Raw genomic sequence first — 14974 nt, 5'->3', positions numbered from 1 at the left:
GGACATTTTATCAAGCAAGATTTAAAGAGTTGCTCGCACTTTCCTAAGAAATCGAACTGAACTTTTCAGAGTAAAGTGGGAAATGAAATTAACTAAAATGAGCAAAACAGATAAAATGTGAGCCGACATTAATAATTTGCATACTTACCACGCTGCAGTTTTGCTGTAAGTCTTTCACTTTCACTACATGGTAAACACTGGATCTGTTGTGAACATGAACATCTGTAACATGGGCCTAAAAAACATTTTCCCATAGTGAGATGCATTAATTTATAGTCTGTACCCACACTTTATTGATATCATGGAAATCAGTACTCACACTTATTGATATCAAGAAAGTCAGTAATCACGCTTATTGATATCAAAATAAGTCAGTACCCACACATATTGATATCAAGAACGTCAGTATCCACACTTATTGAAGCTCAATACTCACACTTATTGATATCAAGAAAGTAACTTTTCTGACAAATCCCAATCTTTTGAAACTTTGAATAACGAATTATTTTGCAATTATAAAATAGTTCCATCCCTGGAGTTCCAGCTGTCTGCATATACACACGCACGCACAAATACACACACTGGCACGTTGAACTATTGTGTTACCTTTTCTCAAGGATGATTCAAGATGTGGACAAGTTTAGAATCGTCAACCATCTTTAGCAGTGTGCTGTTTGACCCCGTCTTTCCTGATTATATGAATGTATTGTGGGCCATCATGAAGATAACAAATAGGCCATCATGAAGATAACAAATAGGCCATCACGAAGATAAAAAATAGCCCATCACGAAGATAACAAATAAGCCATCACGAAGATAACAAATAGGCCATCACGAACATAACAAACAGATAGATCATCACGAACATAACAAATACAACAATATGGAAACGGAGGGTGTATGTGGAGAGACAAGGGTGTTTAAATTGGATTTTATTCTCTTGACCGACAGTGAGAAGAAGTTTGCGGAGAAGAAACTGTGAAGCGGTGTGGCATTGGTTAACCATCTTCTTTGGTAAACAAACCCCAACGGCCCCTTTCAGGGTCACCCAGATCCCTTGCAAAAAGAGATACTGCTAGTTCTCGTAGACCCATCAAATGTCCTATTAACGTAATCTAATGGACACTTTTAATATAGGTTTCCTCGTAAATACCTAAAGTGACCCATTTTGAGGTCAACTCAAACAATGCAACAGTATAAATAAATTGACATCAACCACTTCAAACAATGCTACGATCTAACGACAATATGAAATTTTCATAAACTCCTCAAGTGCCATATAAATATTAAACTAATGAACACCTCAATCGCCATATAATTTAAACCTGGGTCGCAGACCTTTCAATCCCCACACAATGCTAATCTCGTGTGACCGGCATCCACAAAAGAATGCCTAAAACAATTGTCAATAATTCAAATTATTAAATGGAAAATGTTGCATTTGAATCACAACTCATTTATGACATTTATGATGACAGCCTCAACCGCCAATCCGTTTTATTCCCCTGATTATCTATGTTCGCATACAACTATATTAGTGTTTTACCAATGTGATTCAGTAAGGGATGTTGGTAAATGATAACAATTAGTAAACAGAAGAAAGAAAAGAGTACTGACGATTAGCCTTCTTCAATAGATCATAAATTCATTTATGATTTTCTTTTCAACCTGCAATCGCTTCCAAATTTTTTTTAAAAGTACTGCTCCGTGGACCGTAAAGCACTCAATTTAAGAAATATGCATTGACGTGCATCTTTCAATAACACACACACACACACACACACACACACACACACACACACACACACACATATATATATATATATATATATATATATATATATATATATATATATATATATATATATATATATATATATATATACGCAGAGAGAGAGAGAGAGAGAGAGAGAGAGAGAGAGAGAGAGAATGGTACAAAGAAATAGTACTTTTTCTCTTGACTATGTTTGATATATACAAGTGTCCGTACGTATATTCAGCGATCAGCAATGGGCTGGTGTAAAGGAGTACACATGCGTTCAGTATAATCTTTCACTAGAATATTACCATAAAATGAAAATCTCTTATTATTTGTATAAAATGTATTTGCAATATCTGAAATGTTTTCATTACATTGTAGTGGAATGAAAGCATCTAGATTGCTACGTTATATTCGTATTCTTTTGAAAAATATTTATAAAAGGCAAATAACGCTCAATTCATTTAGTGATTTTTAAAATGATTCTTGTCATTTACTTCTTTTCTATGATGAGACTGCAAGCTTATCGTCCACTTCTTTCTCTTAGAAAGAATTATAGTTCTATCCAAAATCATTATAAAACACTGACGGCAAAAAATGCTCACTGCATCATCACATAACGCTGGTGGTAAATGCTCACTGCATCATCACAACGCTGATGGCAAATGCTCACTGCATCATCACACAACGCTGATGACAAATGCTCACTGCATCATCACACAACGCTGATGACAAATGCTCACTGCATCATAACACAACGCTGATGGCAAATGCTCACTGCATCATCACACAACGCTGACGGCAAATGCTCACTGAATCATCACACAACACTGACGGCAAATGCTCACTACATCATCACACGACGCTGACGGCAAATGCTCATTACATCATCACACAACGCTGATGGCAAATGCTCACTGCATCATCACACAACTCTGATGGCAAATGCTCACTGCATCATTAACGAAAGCCTGAATGATCTGGATGACTGCAATGACAACAACTGCAACAACTCCACCAAAGACAATACAATAACTAAACAGTCATAGCACCACAGTAATATTGACAAGAGATCAATCACCACCACCTCCGACAACAACAACTATAATAATAATAATAAAAATAGTAATAATAATAAAAATAATGAGGATGATAATAATAATAATAATAATAATAATAATGATAATAATAATAATAATAATAATAATGATAATGATAATAATAATAATAATGATAATAATAATAATAATAATAATAATAATAATAATAATAATAATAATAATAATAATGATAATAGTAATGTTAATAATAATAATAATAATAATAATAATAATAATAATGATAATAATAATGATAATAATAAAAATGATAATGATAATAATAATGATAATAATGATAATAATAATAATAATAATAATAATAATAATAATGATAATGATAATAATAATAATGATGATGATGATAATAATAATAATAATAATAATAATAATAATAATGATAATAATGATGATAATAATAATGATAATAATAATAATAATAATAATAATAATAATAATAATAATAATAATAATAATAATTAAACGAAGGAAAAGGAAAGTTGGATGAGGATGAAGTAGAAACGCAAATATATGAAATAGCAAAAGTTTCCATAAATATGATTTTTATTTTACCAAAACTATTGTTATTTTCTAGAGCTTCAATTATTTAGAAGTTAATGAGGCATGGATTCAAAAACCTTGCGAGTTAAAACTTAAATAGCTTGAATAAAATGAAAATAGGAAACATCTGCTTCACTCTGTCTGATATGGTCAGGGTTTCCACACATTCTAAAATAAAACTTTCTAAGTCTTTGCTAGGTTTTCTCCTGGATGAAATTGATTTTTGTTCCAAGTTCACTTATGACCCTTACAGAACGGAATCAGACAGCTTGATTTAAACAAAGTGTATCTTAAAATCGAAAACTGTTTCTATTTTGACTCTCCTATAAGCCCCGAGTTAGGTACAAACCCATAGAATGTTGAAAATTTATGGCAAATGATATTCAAAAAAATTGCCTTTAAATCATGTTAAATTCCAGAGTTAATATTAACGTTACATTGCTCAAGTACATTCACTGGCATGACGAAAAACATTTAGAAAAAAGCTGTTATAAATTTTGATAAAAAGCCCGTAAAATTTTTAAATACATTTGTATGAAAAGACGGAATCAATTATTTGAAATCAACTTTTGTCTGGCTTGTGCCCTCACGTCTATTTTCCATGTAATCCGACTCTGGACTATCTGATGGAATCAATGTCAAGAACGTGAGATTCCGAATCGAATTTCATCAGAAGCCGGGCGATTTATAAACATATAGCAAGGTTTGATAGTAAAGTTCACCGCAAAGGCGAGTTGGGGTGTGAGTGGTGGCGAAGTCTACTATTGATGATACTGATTAATAGCGTGCTTCTAGTGCAAACTACCAGATGATAAGTCATTATTTATCACAATACATTTTTGTAAACTCACATATTAAAAGGGACACTGTGCAGCCTTAAGCAAAACAACCCCAGAAAGCACATGCTCGTGAAGGTCAGCGACAACGAGGCTGAGCGTAAGGCTGCTAAGATAATCTTTATTATATTTTCTCTCAAACGTATACAGACAATAAAGTGCAATGTTAGACTGGTTATAATTCCTTCTGTCTCAGAATATATGCTAGTAAGGAGAACATTATCGGTAACATGTCAGCTTGACCAATCCGATCACCGGAGTGCTTGTATTGACAATGCAAATATGTTCAGGGCAAACCACCCAAATGAAGCATGCAGCAATATGTCAATTGACTGAAGAGTTTCGCTACTTTCGAAATTCTTGTAAGAACTATAACTCACAATCAGTTCAATTATAATTCAGTTTAAGTTGTTGTTCTGTGATCGAGTCGCAGCTGAAATCAAGATATATCACCGACTTTGATAAGTATTTGCAAAAGTTGTAGGGCTTTTGACGGTCGGGAACAAATCTAATCTTATTCCCGACTTATTCCAGTTTTCCCGGTAGCGAAGGAACCTTTCATCGAGGTTTTGAGTTTTTCTCAACCTTAAATGGTTCTCAGTTAAAAAAACGTCAGACTTCAAAGTTTGTAGGTTTGATATCGGTCCAGGCCAGCCCGGGTTCGCTGCCATGGTGCGTCCTTGGGAAAGTCGCTTAGCCCCATTTCCTCAGCATGACATAGCAAATACAATTTGTTAAAAATGCCGTTAAAAATAATAATAAGAAAAACCTTAAGACGGTGATGATCAATATGGTGAACACCAAATAATACATTTAACTTAAGCTGATTTCGTAAAATTCATATATTATGCATCAGGAGTCATCAGTATACATTATGGCATCCCTTTTGCCTAAATAAGCAATAATCTCTACCAAATATGTGTGTGTGCGTATGTGTGGGATTTGGATTTTTAACGTAGCTTTAAAAAAATTTCAGTCATATCGCTATGATGTATGTAGTGTAGCGTTTTAAGTGCTGTCTAGCACTGGAGCATCATGCCGCAGACATGTAGCATGATATCCCACCAAGTCACATTATCCTGACACCAGGCTAACCAGTCCTAACATTAACCTCTTAATGCAGAGCGCCAAGCAACGCAGCTGTTGGTACCATCTCTATAAGTCTTTGGTATGACTCAGCCAGGATCCGAACCCGCGACCTTCCGTATCCGAGACGGACGCTCTAACTTTGAAATAAACTTTGCTGGAAAAGATGCTTTTCTGTAGATGGCGCAATGATTGGCTGCAATTAGTATATTATTTGCTTTTGTCTTTACTCTGTGCATATATATTCACACGTGTAAAGACAAAAAGCTATATAGTCAATATACAATCAGTGCAACACATATTACGTCACCGGATGTCACTATACAAGCGCGGTCATTTGCCAGTTATATAATGAATTGTATGATGAGCATGCAGTGATTTGGCCAAATACCACATTGAAGAAAATTATACTTTAGTACAAAAAATATATTTGTTGATAATCGTCAGTGTATGCGACCTGCTGAAAGGTTTGTTTGCAACGTACTGCCCAGAGTTTAGAAATTACTATCACAGAAGGAAAGCAGTTTACAGCGAACAATCAAATATTATCTAATGACAGCATTTCTACAATATTACAAATTTGTTAAGGAGTACATACGCCTGAAAGTACGTACAAAATCAATCAAAATCATGGATGATAATGTAATTTGCAAATATAGAAGTTTAAAGGCATTAGGACGCGACAAATGATATGGTGCATGATTTATAAAATCTGAACTCTGTGACAGAATACTTCAAATCGCATTTACTTGCATTGTGTATTAATCTAGGTGCTAGACCATGCCTTTAATATCGTATCCTAGTAAAGTCTCGTAATCAGCGTTGCCAACCATGCTTATTTGTTCGCGAGTATTATTGTGCGCGCAGTCAAAGATTCGCTGAATCTGTGATTGTAGAAACACCCGATATGATCGTATTAACAACAATAAAAAAATATTGTAGTCAATGAAATAATAACCAGAATTTCAGGGAATGCTTTTTTTCAGGTCAGGTAACGTAAAAATCATTAAAACATGTATTAAATTACTGATGTAGTTTACAATGATTTTTCCTTATATATTTGCCAAGTTGATGGTAAGTTCTAAGCTAAATGTACTAGCCAGCCTACTGAAGAATACTTCAGACTGAGTCCCAACACGTTCCCTGTTTTATTGTTGCAATACATCTCAAATACGACATGAATGTGGCATGTCTGCGCGAGCGACGCGAATTTGCACACAGAGCAAATCAGATCCAGTCGTACAGGTGTATCATTGCACAAAAGTAAGTTTGTTTCCGTTTGACACCAAGCAATGGATATTTCCCGACGAAATACACCACTTACGAGTGCGGGCACCATGCAGTTGGGAATGGACTTACGATTCATGCCCTAGCGCATTGATACACTAGTGAATCAAAATAAATATTGGTGGTAGTTTTGTATCCACAGGAATGACTTGCAATTCTTATCGCACAAGTGGGCTGGTGGAAGTTGTCCGTACGGCATTGCCTCCTGTGGCTTTGCTGCTAGTTTGTCCGTCCCAGATATTAAATACATCGACGAAACGTAACGAGTCAGTAGCGCTACGATGCCCTACTTGTAGCTCACACGGTGCATACAAATATAAAAATCTATTTCCGAGTGGGTCAATTACAGGCCATAGTGCATTTATGGGTAAGCGTGGCAGTCTTCTACCGAATCACATCAGCAAGTCTTACACAAATCATGCGTATAATTCATTATTTAGCGTTTGTATCAGTGATGGCAGTCGTTACCCATTTGCGAGATGGCTCTGACATTCGCGTACTGATGTGCAAATAAATGTTCTGCAAGTGTACTTTCAAATCTACCCACAATAGCCTGGTCGCGATTCGTGTTAGCATATCAATAACGAACAACCACCTTATGTTTCCTAACAACACAGCAACGACTCCAATAACTTCGTTACCTGGATCGCCATGAAACAACCGTGGCCATGTTAGCGGTCAGCGTGCGTAAATATGTTTAAGCGCATCTGCAACACTTGCCGAATCTTTAGTCATCAGCAGCTCGGTTTCTTTGTATCGGCATGCAGCATCTACAATATTTATCGCGTACTTGTGTGCTCGAAAATGACCCTCTCTTTCATTTACATGAGCATGTGGAAGGAATAGAAGACCAGCCTAAAGAACTTCATTAGGGTTGCTCATATCAAACCACCCACGAGAATGCTTGTATGGCCAACAATACCCGATTGATCCCATGGGTGCCTTTTGCGGCACCTGCTAATTTTTTAACGGCTGCTTCACCTTTCCAATAACCGCTGATTTCGTTTCCACCTGTCATTGAGGACCTTGATCTGAATGATGGTAACCTTGTCGTTTACGACGATGTGACGCATGAACATCAAGATAACAATGCATATATTGTTCACGAGGTCAAAACAAAACACATACAACCCGGGACAACTGCAACATGCTCATAATCATTCGCAGCATTGACGTGCATGGTCTTACAAACATTCACTGAACTTGGTATATTGCTGACTATTTGTGGGATGAGTTCGAAATATGGTTTGATATGTACATTTAATTTAATTGTTACTTTGTTAGTTTTAATTTTTTTAATTCCATTACATGTCATTTTAATGTAACTTTATTTACTGGATGTGACATTTTCCAGAAATTCAGTTCAGTTTTGTTTGACTCGACTGTTAACTTTTTGATAAACAACCAATAATAGAAACTGACCTTGATTCGGAACCAGTGAGACTTTTGGTGAACAATATTATTTATATCTTTTGTATTCTGTCTCAGAGTAAGATTCATTAAGTGACATCGAAACCACCCCTGAATTAGGTGACAAGCTAATCGTGACAAACTTCTAAATTTTCTAGAAGTTTGACCCACATCCGGGAATATGTTTTGAGTCTTAATTAGCGTATAACTGTTGTTTTTGATAGACATTTGTCAGTCGGGCTCCCGATATGTGCTGTGACCAGTTTGAGTTGAAATTTTATTTTATTGAATTTCAAGTGATTCTTTTTCCTGGAAATGCATAAGTGCTCCTACAAGCTTCTAGGATAATAACATTATTGGAAGATATACTGAATTCAAAACCGGAATAATATTTTCTGTGATTCTACAAGGAACTGATGACACTACAGAACTTCGCAGGTTACAACAGAGGTCATTGTTTTCCATTTTGGATTTCATCAGGATTCGAACTCAGTTTCATTCAGGACTTTTTATTACTAGGAGTTCTTTTTTTTAATTCTTGGCTTATTTTTGGATTTGATTCATAAAACCCTAAGTTCTTTTTTCTCATTTGTCCCTTGATATTCTAGGGAAATAAATTATTTGTTAAATTTTACAAAGCTGTTGTTTTCACTATTTTCTGTTACTTTTTATAAGAGCCTAGACTCCTAACAGTTTGTTGAGGTAACTCAGAACCAATGGAGTTTCATGACAATTGATTTGACCGGAATATCCAGTTTAATCGGGTTTGAATACAATAATGTGATAACCAAAATAAACATATACAACAAAGAAATCAGCCAGGCAAGCTATAGCAGAGGCCACTGACCTTCATTTCAAAACCGCACGTGAACAATTTAAACTTCTTCGTGAGTACATGTTGAACACAAATGTGACAAAGATATGTTACAGTATCGAAAGTACGCATTGGAAGAATTCACAGAAACCAATGTGATGATGATGGTAACAAAATATTAACCAATCCCAGTTGTTAAGACCGCGGCGGCCATTGACCACTTGCTAAAGCAGATTGCAGACACGCACGAAAGAATTACATATCTTGAACAGCAACATCGAGTCAACTTAAACGCCTAAAATATTTAGCGAGACAGGCTTTATAGTCAATTCTTATTTCCCCCCTATTCTCAAATGGAAAAGCCATGTAAAGGAAATATACAGAATGTCTGCAGGAACAGCATCTTATATTGGGTCGAGTGAGTATTTCGGGAGAGGTTTTATTAACACTCAGCATCTGAAAAACACTTGAGCAAATTTAATTTCGACGTTTAACGATATCAGCATGGTATACTATATTTACATTGCAAGGTGAGAGCATAAGTAAGAGCAACGTTTACCTATTATTGATTGCGTGCGTGGTTACTAGCAACAAGCAAATACACTTGTGAGCAGGATGAAAACACTCCTGGGATCGGTTCTACCGGGCACCACCGCATCAGAAGTCATCAATGAGGCCGCGGTTGCTCATGGGCGGGGATCAAAACGCTGACACATGTCTGAAGATATCCCAGCATGATTTGAATACGCTGTAATTAATTTATTCCTTTTCATTGGAAACCTTGGAACTGTACTGACTAGTCTGTGGTTGACCTGCACTTTCAAACACGTGTACCTCAGGTCATCGGTGGTGGTTATAGAGGCAATGCCGCGAATCTCTCTTATAAAGTGTTATTGTCGCAAGGAGTAGGTGGTCGAATGATGATCATTGACGCACCTATAGAAGACCTGTAATCATAGTGGTTTTTGTAATTGAACAGTTTAATATAAAATAATACCATACAACGGAGGCGATTTTGGCCTAAGCCCCAAAAAGCTTGCAAAAAAGGATCAGATAACAAAACGATTGCAGGGTCAAACTGAAACTATTTCCGGAAAAGTTAACTGGAGTTGTGCCAGTATAGTAGTCACAGACATAACCTGATCAGCCGAATGCGGCCTAACGATACAACACATCGGTGACATTAAAGTTATCCAAATCTGAGGTGACACATATGAAAAAGACAGGTGAATATTTCCATTTCTCGAGCTATTCCAGTGATATAAACGGCCGTGGCGTCGGCTCTTGCAAAAGCTTCTGTGTTGGGGTAGTCGGAACTACATCCGAGATGACTTTGAAAACGGCTGTCGGTGGAAAGAATCCGTATAGTGTTTGCAATAGGAATAAACAAGAAAAGGTCTGCAACTACTAGGCAATACATACAGAATATCCTCAAGACGAGGTCTTTAGTGTCCGGTGCAACTAAAATAAAGACCATGCGTTAATTAACCAGTCTTGATTTAATCACTTTAGCAATATAGCTTAAGGATTTCCGAGGTGTCGTTGTGCGGAATTAACTTGCATCGATGATTCACGCACAAGGGAATCCGGCATCATTAGACTGGATTCGTCAACGGGACCTGGATCTCACTAGGTTGCACAGGATGTGACACCCAATCATCTATGATCTTTTGACTCGTGCGGGCTTTCTCTGCCACTTGACGTTGTTGGTTAATTAATGAGAGGCTACCAAAGACGTTTGCCGCTGTTTTTATTCGACTCTGCTATTACAAACTCGGTTGGACGGGTCAATATGAAGACATATTGTTACTGAAGCGTTGCTGCAAGCACGTAAGCGTTAACCTACACTACAAGTTTTTATTTTATTTTGCCTTGTCACTAAGAAGGTATACTTGATAGCGTATGAAATGCCTATTATTAACATTTACGAATTTTACTCAATCCGAAGGCGGGGCTGATGTGGATCTGATGATTGTTTGATTTTTGGAATATTTCATTCTAGCGTTAGAATTATTGTTATTAACTTACAGCGCATGCATTCAGATAAAAAGATCACGATAAAAATAGTCAAGTCATGGGGTATATAATGCGTTGGTCAACTCCAGCTACCAATGTCTAAAACGCCTAACCTGACACTAATGTGAGATTGCTTTGGACTGGAAATATTTCGTTCCTTGATGGAAGCACATTTGAACAATAATAATAATATCCCTGAAACAGAACGTGGGGTTTTATGAGAGGTTGTAGATCAGACAAGTGAGCGTGCACATCATGTTAATACCATAATGCAGCAAATCCTACGAGTTGAGGAACCAAATTAATGGCAAGATTAGTATGAAATGAAAATAAAGTCTGAAATGGAATTCTTTTGAAAGAAGTAGGAAATGAGAAGCGTTTCAGAAGTGTATTATAATTTGTTGCAAGATATGTTTTGACTAATGAAGTAAATGTGTGTGCACTAAAGAAATTACTTTCAAAACGTGTAAAATATCAGACATTAACTGATAAAGAGAGCAGAGTCTATGGATGGTTTATGGGAGACTGTTAAGCAGCATGAAACTAATATAATAACCAGTGATTCAGACGATCAGTGCAAAATTGACAACGCTGCAAAACGTAAACAGCAGATGTAGTTCTCAGAAACCGTTCCCATCAAGCCTGCTGCGGTCGGTTAGAGTATGACGTTGGTCCAATGTGTTTACTGCAGGATATGTCCCTGGACAGGCGCAACCACTGTCTAAACCATCGTTTACCACACACAATCCATACTGTGACAGCCGGATGCTTCCAATCCGCAGCAAATCAATGGAGAAGGGTGATCCAAGCGCACATGACTTCTGTATTACAGATGATTATCTCTTCTGCAATTCGGGTCCAGATGAACTTTACATGATTTGCATGCATGAAGATTAGTTTATTGACAATGAATATTACAAATACAAACAACAGACAACAGAAAACATTGTTAAAGGTGTAATGTACGAAGTGTTTAAAAGTAATAACAGGATCAAATTTTATTGTAAATATTATCAACGCTGATTACAATATACAAAATTTTCTTTACACTCTAAAGAATAATCAGCATTTGTTTTTTCTTAATGTAAGACTTTTGCCAAGTACGATTTAGACCACAAATGCAAACTGGTGCCAATCCTCGTACAATATCTATTTAATTATTGAAACACAGATTGATTATGGGCATGCGTAAACGTTTATGGAAACAATCTATCAAACATAAAGTCCTTAAACCATTTTATATATTAAATAAAATGGATCTTTCAGTCTAACAGTCACTGAGCATATCAGTAGATTGATCAATATTCTCCGTATTAAAATTAGTTGAGTTTCTCTTCGAAGCTTAATAACACGCTGTGTATTTTAAAGTTCTAGTGCAAGCCTTTGAGATCAGGAGAGACCGTTATAGTTACACACAGATTATGAGACAATTTAGGACATGTGGTGGTGAGGGTAAAACGACCGTCAGGTATTGAGATGGTAGTTTTCGATTTTGAGGCAATTAAAGTCTGGCTATGGAAATAACACAAAACAAAATATTACGAAAAGTGATTTTGTTCCATAAGCAGAAATATTTATTTGGTTTTAATCTGGGTTGTTACCGTAGCTTGGTACTAGCACTAATACACGTGACGTTTGTCTGAAACAATAATAAATCACGAAACTGCACGAGTGTTTCGTAATATTAGGGACGGAAGATCTCATTTAAATAAATAAAAACGTTAATACAAAACGATACACGTTTAGTACGTCATATAATTTTGATATCATTTGTATCTGGGAGTATGGTTCACATCATGAATAAAACGCTTGAGTACTGACATTTAAAATGTTCCATCATGAAAGTCAAACAAGCATCAAGTACTTGCGCGTTTCAAAAGCAATTAATTACTTTGTAAATTGCAAGGCTATGGTATGTAATCCATCATTTGCAAAATTTCTGCATGCAGACATTAGCAGAACCCTTTACAATGGTTACGTGGTGAATACCAGCGAAGATAACGGTGCATGATCGATGGAATTTAAAAGAAGACAATAAAAGTGTAACTTGGAGAGAACTAACATCAGTACTATGGGTTTTGCTGTGAATCTCTCATTTAAAAGGCAATCTTGTGAAAATTTCTACAGATACTATGGGTGCTGCAAGTATAGTAGGAGACAACTTGGTACTAGAATTAAAATACATTGTTCTACACATTTTTAATTATGTATGTACAATTTTATTAATTAAAAAGATGGCATTTTCAGAAAGTTTGATGATAGAGGTCACTGTAGTATTGGTGAGGAGATATTGAGAATACTGAACATTTTCAAATAGAGTTCAATACAAAAATAATTTAGAAATGAATTACCAGCATACTGCCATAATTTGATCTCTTATCAATATAGCAAATGTCTTTCAAACTTGTATTATTTTTAGGTCCAGTGCAAGACGTTTAACCCCAACTGCCTTCTATTATTAAGTATGGTGAAAAATACCTTCCTGGCGAAAGACTCTCAGTATAATAAAAAAAATGAAAATGAATGTCCTTTGTTAACGGCACATATTTTATTGCACAAGACTACGAAACTAGTGACAAATGAATTCTCAAATGCTAAAATATTTCAGAGCGTTTTCTAGAGAGTCCCATTCCAATGAGTGAAAGGCATTTCAAAAGTCGGTGAATAGGAGAAAACCACATTCATTTTGTTTCTCAAGATAATGCATCAGGTTATACACATTTCTTGTATTTCCACCAAACCCTTTTGACTGTCACTAATAACTAAACGAAAGTCTTTCCTGATTATATTAACGACAGCGGCATAAGCGGAATTTTCATCTACATGAATCAGTGAGTGGTCACCATTTTTAAAAATATCTTGATATGCTTTATATCGTATCCATTGTTTAAATTAAATACCACCCAACCAACGAAAAAGAAACCTTACATATTTGATAACATTTAACGGTAAATCCAAATCGGAACAGGGCATATTTATTTTTCTTATATTTTTAGCGCTAAACAGTGCATTCATTAAACTATAATTTACCCTCTGACGACTTTATTATGGTTATTATGGCTAATGTAAATTTGCAACTTAGGTTGCTTTTTCTTTTGCATCAATTTTCCTAACAATTCTATTCATTCAATTGATACTTCTCCTTTAGTACCTTTTTCTATCTTCCATAGCAATTTCCCTTTTCATGATTTTAGAAAATAATTTGACTTTCTTTTTGTACCCAACACGTACCATATTGCTTTTGGTACTAACAATTCACTTTCACCATTTCCTGTCAACCTGTTTTCTTTGCAAAATTTCTTCAATAATTTTGAGCCATTATTTGACTCACTGTAGGATTAAATGATCATGGTTGGGTAGTTATCGATGTGTAAATTTTACCTAATCACTCACAAAATAAATAAAGTCCGAAGGGTGGTTATGGGAACATGGAGACCACCTGAGGTACCCGCTGATGAGTCGTTAATGAGCTATCTAATTGCTGTCACGTAGAAAAATTGACAGATAATGCCCAGACTAGCCCACATAACTACAATGGACGGTCATTTAGGAAAACTTATTTATAACATCTAGAATCGTTTGTATTGGCCAAAACCTGCAAAATATTCTTGAATTTGACTAACCATTTAGTAGAATAATAGTAGATTGTGTTTTGATATTTCCAGAGGCAATTCCTTTGAGAAATATTAAAACTAAAACAAAAATAAAACTCTGATAAAGTTTTATTGACACCTGTTGACCTTCTGAAATTTGCTGAGTCGGATCAAGAGTCAAATTGTATACATGGAATGTTCCAGCAAGTTGTACATTAGCTATGTATTCAAAAGTTGAAATCTTCTGCTTGTCATCCTGACAGTTAATGGACTTTGAAAAGATTGTCTTAAATTTTGAAGAATATGAATCGGATTGGGACAGATATATATATATATATATATATATATATATATATATATATATATATATATATATATATATATATATATATATATATATATATATATATATATATATATATACAGATACGACAGTTAATTAATCAATGATTTTAGTCGTACTTTTCTCGCACACTGAAGATGTAAACGATAGAATGTGATCTGACTGTAGTGTC

General features: G+C 35.4%; 1 protein-coding gene across 1 annotated transcript in view; it reads right to left on the bottom strand.

Annotated features, from left to right (window-relative positions):
* The window catches only part of LOC149795669 (endothelin-converting enzyme 1-like), a 119996-nt gene that overhangs the window by 28839 nt on the left and 76183 nt on the right, over window positions 1-14974 (bottom strand). The window contains exon 8 of the mRNA XM_089963837.1: window positions 149-235. Coding sequence (XP_089819963.1) covers window positions 149-235 — 87 coding nt within the window. The remainder of the gene's footprint in view (window positions 1-148; window positions 236-14974) is intronic.

This window comes from Sinohyriopsis cumingii, chromosome 7 (assembly GCF_028554795.1).
Source record: "Sinohyriopsis cumingii isolate HCF-2022 chromosome 7, ASM2855479v2, whole genome shotgun sequence".
NCBI lineage: Eukaryota > Metazoa > Mollusca > Bivalvia > Unionida > Unionidae > Sinohyriopsis > Sinohyriopsis cumingii.
The sequence above is the reverse complement of the archived record's forward strand: the minus strand, read 5'-3'. Positions and strand labels throughout refer to the sequence as shown.